Consider the following 16,796-nt stretch of genomic DNA (forward strand, 5'->3'; position numbering starts at 1 on the left):
GGAATCACAAGGGCAGCATGAGAAATCTCTAGGCACCTTTTTCTCCCATGGGCTAAAATTCTGACTGTCTATTCCAGTGAAAATGACCCTTTAGTCTTCCTTTATGTCAGACCTAAGTTTTTCTATGGCTTTCTTAAACTTTTTCAAGTCCTTTCAGCTGTGTACTTAAATTAAAAAAAAAAAAAAAAAAGAAAAAAAGAAAAGGAGGTCCACGGATTACTGAAATATTTATATTGCTTCTCCTTAAAAAAAACAAGGGACACCTCAAATAAGGCCATAGATGCAGTTGACTTAAGGAGGAAATGCATCTAAGCTTTCATATAGTAAAATAATAATGATAACCAAAATGCCTTGCAGCAGGGTAATATCAGTGCCTTGAAATCAGTAGGAAAATAGAGTCAATTTGACTGATATGCTGGCACGTGTTAACTGCATTTTATATTGAGCCTTTATTCTTCCATGAAACCCAGTTTTCCTGCAGAAACAATTTGCTTTTAGATTCAGCTGCAGACACAGCATGGAAGTAATTGCAATTAAGTTTGCTCTCCAACTACCTGAAGCTGCTTCTGAAATCAGGCCAATAGAATTGTGTACTTGACAGACTACATTCCTGTGTACTTTTTTGAGAAATTTCCCATTAATGGTTAAAAAAACCAAAAGAACAATTTAATAAAAGGAAAGCTAGTTTTTGTACGTATTTTGCAATGATGGCTGAGTTTTCAGTTCCAATAAAAAACAGGCAAACATATTCAGTGGCACCGCTTTATCTTTAAATTGAAAGTCAGACAACAAGTCTGTCATTTAAGATAAATATTGAGGATGACAAAACATTCAAAGTAACTATTATTAAATATATGTTTTGTTGATTTCTTTTCCCAGCTGCTTAGACTAAATTCTGGATTCTGATGCTTGCATAAAAAAGGCTCATTAGTGCTCCTTCTTCTGGTAATGTAGACAGGAGAGAAGTAAGGAGTGTGAGATGCCACTTTTCATTCCAGTTGTGTTAAAGCTCTTTGCTGTCAGGGAAAGTCAAATTGTTTTGCTTTCCTTCTGTAGAAAATTGTCAGTTGATAGGTGAAACTTCAGTAATAATTAGTGAAAGTAGGTGTGTAAATTCCATTGGGGAAATCAATCTTTAACAAATATATTTAAATTAATTCAATGTCCTTTTCTTTGAACAGTGGCAGGGTTCAAAAAAATTATTTTGGATTTCTTTAAGAGCATCTAGAAACCTACATTGCCTCTTTAAAAATAAATTACAGCACACCCTGCTCCAGATATCACAAAGAGAGAGAGAGAGTGATGTTTAAAATTAATTCAAAAAAATTCTCCAACATGTCTCCAGCTGTCAAAAATGCATTGAAGATATGCCAAACACATTTCAAAACACTTTTTGTAATTTAAAGATATCTCAAGTAATTTTTACTCCCAAAGTAAATCTTTAATGGACTTCTACTTCTCCATAAAACAGTGTGATGTCTTTTTTTTTTTTTTTTTCCCCTAAGTCCCTCCTTTCTGCCTGGAAGAAAAAAAAACAAACAAAAAACAACAACCCACAGAAACAGATATTGGATGAAATCTGCAGAGGTAGTTGGGTTTGACTTTTTCATTTTCTTGTTTTTCTTTTAAAAAGAGTAGAAAAATGGTTCTGTAGTGAGAGTCTTCAGGTCATGTGTTGGAAATCTGGACGGAAGCCGTAGCTCTGCCATAGATTTTCCATGTAGCCCCAGGTAAGTTGTAAGTTCTCTGCTTTGGGTGTACTGTGATAAAACGATACCCCAAAATGAGTATGGAAGATAGGGACTAAAAATGCTTAATATTTGCTTAGCTATTGGAACAGTGAGAGTCAACCAAGTGCATTGGTAGATTTACTGGTATGACACCACGTACATGGAAATATTAATATTTCCATGGGAATACTGTATTCACATTCTGTCGTGCTAAATAAACAGTGGGAACACTAGCTGGGGATCACTTGGATGGCCTGATTTGTATAAACACCCATTTTGGCAACTTCCTCTTTGAACTGAAAGGCCCAGAACTCCTACGGTATTAAACACTTGCAGGTAGTATTAATGGATATCTGTCAATAGAAGGGGGAATTTTTTGAGCCTATACTAGTGCAGAGCTTAGAAATCTCAGTTTGTGGCCTCTTTTTCTGTGGTTGAACAAAATATTAATAGAGCTGCCTGCTTTTCAGGGTTTTCATTTTCCAGTTCATACACAGAAACTTGTATATATTAAGCTCATGATGCTAGTCACTCTTGCTGACAGTTGGAGAGAGAGTTCAGGAGACATATTTGCTATAGTTGACTGATGTATGTAAAGCTATTACTCTTTGTTGGAGAAACTTTGAAAAAATGCATGTAACTATTCTTTGCAAGATTGTAAGGTAAAATGCAATTACCAGCAAGATGTTTCTATGGCACACCACAATCAAGAGATAGCTATACCTTCCTTACGAATAATCTACTCCAACCCCTCTGAAAATCAGTGGAAAGACCTTTCTGACTCCAGTAGGTGCACAATTACTCAATAAAATGTAGAAAATGCCCACAGGTTATTATTGTTCCGTTCATAGAAAGAGCCAGCCAAAAAACTTACTGTTTTTCAAAACATAATGTGTGCACATGTTCTTCACTTCTTTTAAAAGCACTGGGGAATTCTGGTTCTTCAATAGACTGTTTGCTGGAGTCAAACGCTGGCAAACAACCCTCTGGGCTCAGGAGCATTTACTAACAGCCTTTTGTTCACACCTGCTAAGCCATTTAAATTTCATATGAAGAGCATGTCTGAGATTTCTTTGCCAAGCTGTAAGGAAATCTTAAAGAACCCCAAACATAGTTCCTGAAAGCATAAAGAAAAGTTCATGATACAAACACAGGGTATTAACATTTTCCAAGGTTTTAAAGCCAGGAGACATCAGAATTCATTGAGGTAACTGCCTGCTTTGTGAAGGTTAGGATTTTCAACCCAAATATTTTTGTCCTAGCTTCAAAAACTTGGAGCAGAGCAAGGAAATATCTTTAGAAGGGCAGACTTAATCTTTATCTATGGGCTTCAGCTGATGGTGAAGTAGTATAAATTTCTGTGGGCAATCGTCCTTGCTTTTTAACACGGCCCCTGATTTTAAATTACAGCAGGATCTTGCTATGCCTTTGCCTGCAGGATTAAAAAGTCCTCTACCCAAAATGATTTATTGTAGGGGGAGTATGAGCATAGGCTACCCATGGAAGTAGGAATGTTAAAAATGCCCGTCTTTATAAGGTCACTGTAATGTGCCATGCAATGAGTGCTTCATATTTTCAGGTGAAGTCAAAAACAGTTGTTGTGGGTGCTGGAGGGTAATTTATATAGATGGTAAGCTACCAAAGCTAGGTCTTTGGAAGGAATGATTTCATTGGCTAATAGGTGATCATTTTGGCTTTACTGGGCAGCTGATCCCATCCACCTACACATAGAAGAGCAGTAGTAAAAGCTTTTACACAAAGATCTATCCATCATCTCATAATTTATGTTACAACAATTCACATTATTGTTTCAATTTGGTCTTTAGCCACTTCAGTCCCTGTCTCTCTGGGGCATACTCCAGGGGTAATATTGTGTGGGTTGGTTTTTTTGCTCATGATGGGGACAGCTTGTTCAAGCTGCTGAGACCACCAGTTGCATCACAAGAGCCATTGAAAAAGCCTGGTTCTCAGCTGAGGGTCAAGTGCTTCTTGGGTGGGCTGTATGAAACTTGACTGACCCTACCAGAACCAGTGCTGACTGTGAGAGAAAGATCTCAGCTGCTGAAGTCTCTGCAGCTTCTCTTCATGCTGGATTCACCTCTGGAACAGTTTGAGTATAATACTGTCCACCTGACTTAGCTATTGAGTTATAAATGAAGAGTGACATTACAGCTGATCACCTATAGGAATAGATGACCTATCTCCCTTTCATTATCAGAATTAATCTTGATGGTGTCCTATAGTCCTAAATTTATTCAAAGGCTAAACATCCTAGGTGTCCACTTGTTCCCTTGGGAGGTTATTTCACAGCTCAATGCACCCGTGTCAGGGAGGATTCTCTACAGCTTAGTCTGACTTTATTTTTAATGGCAGGTGGAGTTTCCACCTTGCACCAGAAAAAATACATAAGGGTATTAACTTCCTGCAGTACCAGCTGTTTGATTCAAAGGCTAGCATAACCATTCAGTGTAAGCCTCACTCACAAGCTCTCCCAGAGCTTGGTTGTTCCCAGCTTCCCTAAAGCATCATCCTCTTTGGAACTGCAGTTCTGCCAGCTCAAATATCAAATGTGTTTCTCTTGTGTTTATAAGCTCAATAAATGGGGCATGTCTTCTTGTAGACACAATGCCTGGTTTCATATTTGCAGGGTCACTTTAAAGGTTCCCCTCAACCAGCTCAACTGATGCCTGCATTTATCTGGAGAATGGTCTGCGCTTAAAAAGTAGTCACATACCTTCACAGTCTCAGAACTTATTTCATTTGAGAAGTTGTAAAACAAGCAAGTACAAAGGAGTATTCATCAGCATGGTAGAAAAGTATTCTTGGAAACAATTTTCGGAATTCTGTGTTTTGCCCATTTGTCCCTTCTTTTGAGTTAGATAACCACTACTTTTCAGGCACATTACCCTAAAGCTTTTTCCTGGCCACTGCCCTGGGGGAATGAACAGGGGCTTTTCCATTCTGGGAGATGTGGGTCCATGTTTATGAGCATCTCCCAAAGCAGTCAGAGCTGCTGACACTGACCCCATGCCTACATAAGGATTCATGGCCACTTTGACTCTTGCAGGTTTCTGTGCCTGGTTTGATCTTCATCCTGCTGTTAACACTAAGAGACAGAGTAGCCAAACCAAAAGGTACCTGCAGAGTCTGGCAAGATGCAGGTAACAAGGAAGTCCTGATAAAATCCATGCAAAGAATGCAATAACTCTGAAATGGAAGTGTGGTAGGCAAAGGTTTGTGATCTCTATTCTTTCAGTATGGGAAGAACCAGTTCACGTATAGTCTGCTCTCAGTACAGGATACATGCGTTTTCCAGCAGCTTGTCTTCAATATTGAAAATTGGATGGAACAAAAGGAATTTTTCCATGTCAAGGTCTTCCTGAGGATTTAATCTCTAAAAGGATAACCACCCAAAATAGTCTCATATTGCCAGCAGTCCATGATGATGGTGCGATAATCTTCCACTCAGGGACCAAGGATAGTTTAGAGACAGCAAATCATTTTTCTCTGCACTTGGCATTGCACATCAAACTGGAAAAAGCTCCTGCAGAGCATTTGAGAGAACAGGTCAGTGGTTCTTATTAACCAGTCTGGGTTCTAGCAGACATGGGGACTGCTCTGATAACAAGTGAGCAGTGGGTAGCATCTGGACTACAGCTTCATGTCCTTTATTGCAGCTAAGACAATTTGCTTTGTAATGCAATGTGATAAAAAGCTGGTCTTTACATACACAGTGGAGCACAGAGTAACAACAGCAGGTGAGGGAACACCAGAGGTAGCCTGACCAGGGCATTTCCAGGCATTTCCATTTCCACAGCCCAAACTGGCTTCTTGTTCAGCTCCATGAGCATGAGGGGTAGTTAATGCCAGCAGCTAGAGCAGGACCATAGGGTCACAGGGAACGGGGAAGTGTCTGCATGTGCATGTGCTTATGCATGGCTGGCACTTTGTTTCTGTGTGTAGGTGCTGTATCCATGTGTGTGCACGTCCATGGCTGTTGGGAAAACGTACTGCTGGTTGGCCCTGGAAGCACAGAGCTGCAGCTGCTTCCTCCATGCTCTTGGGCTGCTAGATTCAGCAACATAAAACAGGTTTTGTGCTGATTTTTCTTATTCAAAATCCATGCCTTTTTGTACGTTTGCTTTGTTGGATCCAAGTGATTTTGAAAACAGTTATTAATTTTATGTGCATTTGCAGTTCATACTAAATGGGTTTTTTTGTGGTGTTGTTTCTGGCGATCTTAACAAAGTGAAGAGCCAAATACTCATGAGTACAGGAACCATAGAAATGGTCATAGGGGCTCTTTATCTATAAACTAAAACAATGAGGACAGGCAAAGCCCAGCTGCTGGTACTGACACAATACCTTTCAACCTTGGGAGCCAGTACATCAAGAAAATTGGCTTTTATTTGCTAGAGTTACACACATAATTTTTAACCATATAAAGATGTCCCACTGAAATAGCTGAAACCACTCACATGTTTCAGTGCTCTGTGCCCTGTAAGAACCAGCTTTTTCAAAACGGGTCTTTTGATTACCCCTAAATGCATGTGGTTTCTCCAGCTCTCTCCCAGATCAATTATACTTGCTTAATTTCAAGTATGTGCCGCTGGAAGGGGTGGATGAGTGATCTTTTCTGTCAAAATCCTTGACCAGTGGTTGGCTGTTCATGCTCTCTAGTTCGGCTGTTACTAATCAATTCTAGACCCAAAATCCTGTTATTCATCTTGCCTGCAGCACCTGCAGTGTTAACAACTGGCACCAAAGAGCTTTGCACCTGCAGAGCCCCAAACTTACAGAAACTGTTTTGCACTCTCTGGAGCAATATTTGTTAAGACCGAGTTAACAGATTCTTCAAACCCCACAGTAGCCTGGCACCTTAGAAGCCTGGGTACCTACTATTAGCATTATGGGTTTTTATATGAGGTTTTTAACATGAGCAATATTGTCTCCAGAGAATTATTACATACAGACAAAATGCAGCTACTGGGCTTTTTCAAAATGAAGAGTTGGGTATCTTGCTCACCCTTTTTTCTCAGCTTTATGCTTCCTTCTTTCTCTGACACCTCAGGGAGACAAGAAAGTGGTGTGAGAGAACATGAATGCAGTCACTTCAGTTTTCCTGGTGATCTGAGTCTGCCACTTATTTGCAACGTGGTCTTACTCTTCAGAGGACTGTTCCTACAATAACAGCCCTTGCTTAGACTCAGAACTGAATTGGGACCAGTGCTGGGGGTTTGCCCTCAAAGCAGCCTGATTTTCACTTTGCTGGGTGGTAGCCTCTTCTAACTCATTCCCAACTGCAGCATCTCAGAATCAAATCCTCACAAGTCACTAGTGACGTCTTGGCCATTTTGCATAACAACATTGAGTTTTAATGTCCATTTACATTATGAAAAAAATTGTATTCTATTGCATGTCTTAAATCCAGATACAATATTTAAGACAGCAAAAAGCATCAGGGAAAAATAGGGGGGTTTTTTTGTTTGGTTTTTTTTTTCCGAAAGCTCTTTGTGGTTTTTAAGAGAACAACCACCAAATTATTTCTTCGTGCTCCAGGAAAAAGAAAAACCACCAAAAAAACCCCTAAATCCTACCCAGACGTGTTGTTATTTCCCACTTTAAGAAGGAGGACTGACATTCAGTATCTTCTTTTCACACTGTCAATAACCACCACTGACAAGATGGAGTATTGTGGCAGCTCCCCTGCACCTTCTGAAGCCCAGTACCCACAGCACCACCTGTACCTCTCCCAGCCTGGCACAGACACTCTGTGGGTATGGCTACCCCAGCTTGGAAGCAGAGCCACCAGCTCAACATCACTCCACCTCACCCCACTCCAGCTGCAGCTGTGGGAGGAAGCAGCCACAGAGGAGAGGAAATAGCAGAACCTCCCCCCCTGTGCAAAGCCATGTAGCTGATGGGGTACAGCATGCACCAGGCTGCAAGTGTTGCTGCCTTGAAAGTCTTTACGTGCCAAACCCGTATGCTGCCTTGCTGCAGACCATGGCATCCACCCTGGAGAAGTTCATTCATTCTCTGGACCCAAGAACCCTTCCCAGAGTTCTCGAAATCCAGTCAGGCATCTATTCCCAAGGTGAGCATCGGGTGCTGTCTGGAAAGGCTTTGCATGTCTATCTTTGACACCAGGTCCTCCTTGGGGCTGGGATGGGGTTAGAGGGGGGGGGAGTGTGATGTGGCACAGTGAGAGGATGCTGGCAGAGTTGTCTCCCAGCAGTTTCCCACTAGTTGCAATTTTTCCTTTCAAGAATCAGTGTAATGATTGATGGCTTTGGAGATGTCTGTGGTATGGTGTGCATCTGGTCTTTGCAGAGGCAAAAAGGAATGACCTGTAGTTAGTTCTCATTTGTATCCTGGAAGAGTACTGGAATGAGTCATGAATCTGTTTTGCACTCACATATTGCTGTCAATCCAGCAATTACAAATCACTTCACAGAGGTTAATTGATTAAACCTAGCTCTGCTCTTTTGTGTATGGCATGGAGAGTTGCTCTTTGTCTCCAAAATAAAGAACCAGGGAGTTTGGAAGGTGACCATGAGGAGCCAGAAAGTTTTCCTCTCATTCTGCCATGCATCTGGGGGTACCTGTGGTGGCGTAACAATACAAAGGGGTAGTAAGGAGCCAAAAGGAGTATCACAGGGGTAATATTTTGCTGTTTTCCTGCTGATGCTCTTTTTATTATGTTTTTAGTGCTGGGCTCTGCTTGTGCACACAACACAGTAGAAGGATGGATGGCTTGCACTGGAGGGAAAGGTTTTGGACTTGGTCAGGGCATGAATTTTCTTTAGTGACCATGAAAAACCCATGTCAAGCCCATGTGTGGGCCTAGAAAAAAGAAAGTTACCTCCCTCTCACTGCAAGGGAAAATGTCACTTGAAGAGGTCACACTAAATAAAACAGAGAGGGCTTCGGGAAATGAGCTGAAGCAGGCAAATGCCTTCAGCTTCAGCATCTGCAGTGTCTGTCTTCATGTTAATCTAAAAGTCCCTCTGTTCCTCCATAGCAGTAGGAGTGAGGAAGTGGCTGCTGTTACCTGTGGCTGTGGGAAGTCTGAGCTGAAATCATCAGCTGTGTGTGGTCGGAGTGGGAGATTCCCACAGTCCCTTAGGGTGGAAAGAAAGTGGGAAAGAGCATTGTCAAGCTGTGATGGTAGTGTACTGACTATGTTCACCCCATTGCCCATCCTGGCTCCTCTGGAAACTACCTAGGATGCATGAATAATGCTGATATGCAAAAAGGCATTCTGGGAAAAAAACTTGGCCAAAATTACCTGAAACTTTTGAAAATATGACTTTTCTGACCTCTGACATCTGGGTTGTTCAGGTTTTACATTTTAAACTGGTCCGAGAACTTGAACTGAATTATGTTCTTACTCAGGAGGCTACTACCTATATGATGAAAAGTGGAATTTAAGCTAAAAATGGGTAGATCACCTCCCAGCTTTGGTGTAACCACCATGTTTGTTTCTTTCCACATACTTAAGTAGCAGAGGTGATATAAATACAAGTTGTATATATGAGTGTGTATATATGTATATATATATGTATGTATGTATGTATACACAAAGTACTGTGTTAAAACTATGGTAGCCCAGCTGTCAGTAGGTCTCTTAGTTCCTACAGTGTGCCTCCTGCTGATAGCAGATGGTAAAACTCATCCCAGTACACCCTTGGAGCCCAGGTATTTCAGCTTCTGCTTCCTTTTTACTGTTAACCCTTCCACGCAAGGAGAAAAAAAAAGAGTGCAGACATAGCCCACAGACCATTCTGCAGCAATGTCCTTGCATGTGAGAGAAAAAGGCTGGTGATTGTCTATAATAGAGGAGCCTGCACAGCCTTGGGAGGGAGTGGTATGTGCTCTAGAGACCTGTGAATATTTGCAATAAAAGCAAGAGCCCTCGTGCTGCTCTGATGTTTCTTCAGTTTTCAACAGCACCATCTCTTCCTGCTCCCTGCTCCCACTGACTTCCTCTCATCCATATGCATATGTGTTTCCACTAGCAGACTACATGCATCATGAACACTCATGCAGGTGTTTCTTGCTTATACAACAAACAAGGCTAACAGATGTGTAACTTGGCTTTTTCTTCCCACAGTGGGCATATCCCCAAAGTACTTACAAGTACCTAGAAACATTGATCTCCACTAGCAGGCTTGTGTTGGTTCCTCTCTCTACTTCTTTCGTGCTTCAGAGGAAGCTTTAAATGTTTGAGACACTATATGCCTGACAGGTTTCTAGAATCTAAGGCTACAAAAGGTGTTCTCAGGCCAGACTTTCCCTTCCTCTCCTTCCTTCCCTGAGCTCTCTGTCCATGTCAGATGTCTCCTGAACATTTTACTCCCCTACCTGGCAAGCAGGGGTGAGCACACTGTTCAGTGATTGGATTGTGATTTATATTTTCTGAGGTGAGAGTAGTGCTTCCGAGAGAGTTTGAAGTAACTCCTGTTATATTGCTTAACAAGAGAGTGGGCCACTTTGTGCACTTTGACTTTCCATTAGGCCAACCATTCTTTAGTCCTCCCTCAGGCAGATCCCTCTGCCCACCCCCCCTGCAACAACCCTTTTGATTTCTCTTACCACCTGCAGTACACCAGCAATCACTTTGTGAGTAATGGCAGATCTATTGACAGAGAACATGGGTTTATTGCTATGGTTGCAGGGACCAAATCAGAGAGCGTTTGTGCACTGATTGTAGCAGTTCCCAACTGGCTGCAAAGTCAGCCTGGTCAGCTGAGTCCCACTTGGATCAGTGGTTTTATTGAGTTGGATTTCATAAGAATCTTTAACTATTCCCAGCACAACATGCAGATAGTAAGGGAGAAGCTTAATTTTAAAGCATTACATGGGGTTGTTTGAAACTGATCAGTCAGAAGGGATAATTAATTTCCTGGTGTAAGAACTTGTACATATGTACATGCTATGTATATTCTCCTCTTCACCACCCCAGAAAAAAAGAGCAAGGTTTCTTAATGTCAGCTTAACGAGTTACATAGAAAGGCTAATGGAGTAAATAATGCTCTACTAAATCCATTAGAGCTGTCACATCAAAGCTGTAGCAGCCAACCAAAGAAATCTCTAGAAATCTATGTGGTGAGAAGTCAATGGACTATAATTCATTCTCTGGTCTTCTGTGGTGGACTGTGTGCTATGGGGATGAACCTCTTCATTTACTCTGTCTAGAAGCTACATTTTCCACACACTGCAGTTAAGTCTAAATGATTTTACAAATATAGGACCTGCAAACTAGCCTTACTGTTCTTGACAGGTTTTCAGTACCTGTAATTGCTGTAAGTGTTTGTAAGGATGGATTTATCTCTTTCTGTTTGGTGAGATATTTTTATTTGAGGCTGCAAAGTCAAACTTTAGGGAAAGAGTGGGAATCTTCTTGCCAGGAAAAATCTCTAAAAGATCCCATTCTGCCTTCATGCCTCTGCTACATCAGATGCAATCTAGGTCTCTGTTTTCAGACCCAAGCCTGCCTGCTGCACTTCCTTGTGGAGAGTAAGTTGAAAACATATACTGTGTGCACCTACTCCACCATTAGGCTCTCTACTGGCTTATAAAAATAATTTTCCTATTGCTACTAATGGAATTGTGATGGATTTTACTGTAATTCCCCAAAATGGATAAGACTTTGTAGACCTGTTTTCCATTCAGGATACTTTCACACTGACAAGCTATACACAATTGAACTTGTGCTGTTGCTACTGAATGCTATGGGCACCTTTCTGAGGAAGCTGTCTTCCTGCTCACCTCTCTGTTCCTGTTTTGATGTAGAGGGAAGGGTTTCTCTGGGATGATTTCAGTGGTTTTGTGCTACACCTGGATGCTGGGGTTGACTGAAGCCACACCCAGTTTGCTTCAGGCAGGACAGCCAAGGTGTGAGAAGCTTCTCCGTGGTTTCATGTTCCCACTCCCCTTTCCCTGCAGCCGTGTGTGGCTTCATCATAGTCTGAGCCTCTGCAGGCACCACCTATGACCATCCAGCTCTATGCAGAGTCAAGAACATGGGGTTTTAGCTGCACTCAAAGCACCATAAAAAAGTAGAAGAATTATTGTCATCCCTAGTTTGTCAGCAGAAGCACAGGTAAAAGAAGAAGGTGGTTCTGTAAACCCCAGAGATGCCTTTTGGGGAAGCTGCTTTGGACGCTGCAATCATATCATTGCTGCAGAAACCGGACGGTTGAATCTCTGAAGGGAATAGGAAGGCTGATTATAAAATGAGAGCAAGTTTGCCAGATACAAATATCTTGGTAATCAGCACTGATTGGAAAGGAACTACAGTGCAGACTGAAGTACATGACAATTTAATAGCTAATTAAAATGTGTTATTAAAAAATTAAACTACTGAAACTCTATTGGAAAGTGATTTGATTGATTGACTATCTGTCTTTGAACATTTCAGTAAATATTGATGCTTAGTGAGCTAAGTACTGTATGAGAGCTGATTTTTACAGATAGCATGCAAGCACCAGCTTTCATCTTTATGTTGCAAAAATTATGTCTGTTTTAATACTGATATAATTATTTTATGGATAATTTAATTTCATATTCTGCAGGCTTAATTTAACCAGTGGCAGGACAGTAAAATGTGTCAAACTTTAACTGTGAAAAATGTAGAATCGCTCAAGGCACCTCCTCTGTTGGTGTTTCTTGCCCCTAGCCATATTCTCTGCCCACAGCCTTTCCATTTTTGCTCTGCCTACATAGAAATCCCACAATGCCATTTTTTTATTCCCCTAAAGCTAAATGCACACATCAGCAATGGGATTAGGATCCCAAGGACTGGGACTTGCCAGAGCACAGGGAGAGCTGGTGACTTCTCTCTGCCATTCAGCTGTTTGAAAGCAGCACCTGTGTTGTGTAAATCGCAGTGCCAGGACATCTTTTTATGAGAGATCCATGAAATACATTGAGAAAGCTTATGCTCGTAGCTCTTTCTCTGGAAAGGATGGAACTCTAAGCCACCAGCCTCCACCACTGCAAGTTGGGATGTGCAGTGAGGCAGCAAATGAATGTAAATGTGTTGTTCCAGTCTGGTCCCTTTCCTGGGCATCTGCAAAGTGCCTCTCTGCACAGGGAGAAAAAGGTAAGAGGAGCCAACACTGCTGTTACATCTATCCCCCTGGTTAATGCCCTTGCAGACCCAAGGGAGTTAAAGATACTTTGTACTGCCAGGTGGGGATCCCCCCTCTGGGTGGGTGCTCTCTGACAGCTGCCTGAGGGGCAATGGCAAACAAAACCCTTTGGGATTTTTGTGTTCACCTTCCTAGGTGAACATGAATAGCTCCATTGTAAATCTCTTTGGTGAATGATAAAGAGCACTGATGTGCTTAGGCTCACAGTTCCTTGTGGCTCTCCTTTGCTGGTTGTGTATCCACAGGTGCTCACCCTCTCTGCTGTTTCAATTTCACCCTTTCAGCTTCTGTTAATGGGAAACTTCATCTTTGCAACCTGGATTTGTGCGAGCATTTCAGGGGAGTGATGGGTTCTGCTGGACATCAGCAGAGCACTGGAACCACTTGCCTATTAACTCCGTTAAGAAGAATCCATGTATATCAAGTCTCATTTGCCCCAAGTCCTGATTTAGACAAGAAATTGCTCTCAATACTAGGATTGGGAAAAATTAATGTAAAATGGAATGATTTTTTCATTTTTTTTAAGCCAACCTAGAGGGAACAAATACGGCTCCCTTATCAATGTAAAAAGCCAGTGAGCTGATGAAAGCTAGGATATGTAGTCTGTAATATGTATGAATAAAACGAGTGAGTTTCCTCTTCAGGACTAATAAAGACACTTTTTCTTATAAAAAGCAAGAAGACAATTTAAATGGAGGCTAAACCATAGGTAGCTTTGATGAAGGTAATTAGGGCTGTATTTCTTAGAGGTGGAAGGTCAGTAAAAATGACCTGTGAATTTATTGAGTGAACTCTAAGTTGAGTGCATGCCCAAGGGAGAATTACACATGAAATTGGTGAAATCTGTGGTACTGTATTTGCATTTGATTTTTTTTTTTTTCGTTTTTTACAGTGATAAAAACCCAGACCTATCTGTAAAAATGGGAAGTTTTCTTCCCTTGAACACGGTTGTTTCCCTTCCTCTTGATTAAGCAGTTAACGTGCAAGAGCCCTAGTACCAGATAGTCTGGTTTCTCTTTTGTGGTCAGTAGTCACAGCATGTTGGTAAATTTCCTCCATGAATCTGTATCTCTGAAACTCTCCTGCACTTGTGCAGGCTGCTTCAAAACCGCGTTTTATTCTGAACAAGAAGGAAAGTGCCCATCAGTGAATGCAATGTGAGAACAAAACCTGACTTTTATGGGTCAAACATTGCTCGTTTTATTCATGCTGCTGCCCTCAATGGGATGACTCATCCAGACACAGTGAGAAAAATCTGACCCTCGGTAGCTGGCACTGAGGGCAAAGCTGTTTTGAGGATCTTCTAGTGGGGATTTACTTTCCGTGACATTCAGCTTCAGGCTTTCCTGTGGGTGGCACAGGAGGCTGGCAGAACATTCAAATTGCCTGCCTTGTCTCCACCCAGGAGTCAACCCCCTGCTTTGGCTTCCTGAAGCTGCCCTTGACATGCTGGATTCCTGCAGTGGAGAGGGCTCCTGGGCTGTTGTTGTACTTGGACCTCCAGGGATGTGAGGAGAAGGTCTGCAGGGGCAGGAATGCTGTTTCCCCACACATGAACCTGCCATTCTATAAAAATACCAAGGTAATTTTCACAAACTCAGGCTCCAAGAAGATAAGGGGGTAAACATAGCATATGAGAGTGGAGGAATATCCTGGGATAAATGGGTCGTTATACACAAGCCCATGCCCATGTTCTCTTGTTGTATTACAGGGCTTTTTTCTAGCATTTTTTGCTTCCAGTACTTGGAGACCTATGCATGAAGAAACAGGGCATTAGTCCAGGTTCAGTGTTTCTGGATAGGTCTGTGAGACTCACAGTAATGGCACAAAGAGTAGTGTGCTGTTATCTCAGCAGGGGAAGATGTTTAACCATGTTTCCAGGTCTGGGTTTCACCTGTGAAGTGCTCAACACTCTGGCCTGATCTCACAACTTAATTTAAGCAGCTTTCTTAAACTCAGTCCAAAAAAGCACAGATTTTTCTGTAATGTGTACATTTTAACACACCTTAAATCAAAGTAATTAACATTGCAAAGAAAATGAATAAGTTAAATAAATTTTAACCAGCTAGAAGAGTGACTAATGCTGTTCAAAAGCATCCTTTGGCACTCTGTTCATTGCTGCAGTAATTCCAACCTGTGTGGGTAAACACAAACAAAAGGTAAAAAATCTTGCATTCGGAGCTGGTTTTGCACTTATTCTTTCAATTATAGTAGGTGCTGCACACACACAGCTCTGCTGCCACATGCAGAGCATGAACCCTCCAGATAAATGAGAAGAAAGTATTTTTTAAAAAGGAAGTGGGGAGAAAGGCTATAAACCTATCAGGAAGGGAATAAATCAGAAACTGCAGAAGTAATTTTTGAAAAAAAAATCCATTATGATTGAAGTGGCTTAAAGCACTTGACATTTAAAGTTTGGCTTTATATGGCAAAAGATAAATCTTACTTCTTTTGTTTTTTGATAGTTTTGTGCAGGAAATTCAGACCCTCTGCAGGTTAGTTAGGTGTGATCAAGATATCTTTTTTGCACAGAACCTTTTGAAGGGAGTTTACCTTTGTAGAAGTTGAACAGCTGAACTCCATGGGGGATTTATGTCCCAGACTGACCAAAGCTGCAGATTTTTGTAGCTTAGAATCATAGAATCATCAAGGCTGGAAAAGACTTTTAAGATCACCAAGTCCACCCATCCACCTGACAACTCCTAACCACTAAGCCATCCAATGCAGCACCTCATCTATCCTTCTTTTGAACACTTCCAGGGATGCTGCCACCACCACCTCCCTGGGCAGCCTATTCTTCACCACTCTTTCTGTAAAATTTTTTTTCCTAATATCCAACCTGAACCTTCCCTGGTGGAACTTTAACCCATTTCGTCTTGTCCTTTCACTGGTCACAAGAGAGAAGAGGCCAGCACCTGTCTCACTATCACCTCCTTTGAGGTAGTTGTAGAGAGCAATGAGGAGAGAGTTTAGGACATGTTAAAGAGAGAAGAGCTGTTACAAAGCTCATTAAGTTGCACTGGCATTCAACAGAGGATCTGCTACACAAATTCACTTTGCCTTCATGACCACAGCTTGAACTGGGCCACTGGAGCACCACGTGGGCATGGGGGAGCTTGGGCTCACTCACTTTTAGTGGGTGCAACTTCTGGAAGTAGGAAAGAAGGGATGGATAAAAACCATACAGATGCTTTATACTATTTGCAGCCACTCTCACAGCCTGGAATTGGAGAGAGAAATCGGAGAGAAAAGCTTAGGTATGCTTTCTTCTTTGCCTGCAATTGCACATATGATTTTCAGCCTCCTTGTATCTTCCCCAAAAGATCTTAGTTTATTTGAGGTTAATGGGGAAAATCCAGCATGCTGATTAGCATCTTCAATGCTCAGCAGGAATTTGTCTGGAAAAAAAAGACACCTAACTTCTCACCACCAGAAATTTTTGCTCTTCCCTACTGCTAATCAAAGTATAATATGATCAAAGTTTTTAAGTAAAACACTCTTCTTCACAACTTTAAAACAGATCTCTGTTCTTGCCAAAGAGAATAAACTCTGAACAACTGGCTAACCCTCAAATAATGCCCATAAAGAATAATATCTTTTTACTGATACTAATTATAGATACATTATGCCCTTCATATTATTTTGAGAGCCTGCAGCAGCCTTAATAATATTGTGATTTCAGCTGAGCTGCATGGTAGTGGAAAGCAGGCTATTGTAATTTTGTCTGAAAGGCTGCATCAGGGGGGGCATGCCTGTAAGTGAGAGCAGAACCATTTCACCAACTCCTGAAACCTCTGATCTGGCAAGACAGAACCCATATGGGCAACCGATGACAACATAATAGTGGAGAAAGGAGTACTGGGAAAAGGACATCGGGACAAAGTTCTTCTCTTTCAGGACATGTAGG

At 41.6% G+C, this 16,796-nt stretch overlaps 1 protein-coding gene across 5 annotated transcripts in view; it reads left to right on the plus strand.

Moving 5' to 3' along the window:
- Window positions 1-7,424: 7,424 nt before the first annotated feature.
- Window positions 7,425-16,796, plus strand: part of THEMIS (thymocyte selection associated) — a 109,121-nt gene continuing 99,749 nt past the window's right edge. For 3 of the 5 annotated variants that reach the window (XM_071740978.1, XM_071740979.1, XM_071740981.1), the window contains exon 1: window positions 7,427-7,827. In XM_071740978.1, the coding sequence (XP_071597079.1) occupies window positions 7,737-7,827 (91 nt within the window). In that variant the 5' untranslated portion in view covers window positions 7,427-7,736. Of the gene's footprint in view, window positions 7,828-16,796 lie in introns of all 5 variants that reach the window. The other 2 variants (XM_071740982.1, XM_071740983.1) reach the window with 2 other exon arrangements.

This window comes from Heliangelus exortis, chromosome 3, assembly GCF_036169615.1.
Source record: "Heliangelus exortis chromosome 3, bHelExo1.hap1, whole genome shotgun sequence".
In the NCBI taxonomy this organism is placed as follows: Eukaryota; Metazoa; Chordata; class Aves; order Apodiformes; family Trochilidae; genus Heliangelus; species Heliangelus exortis.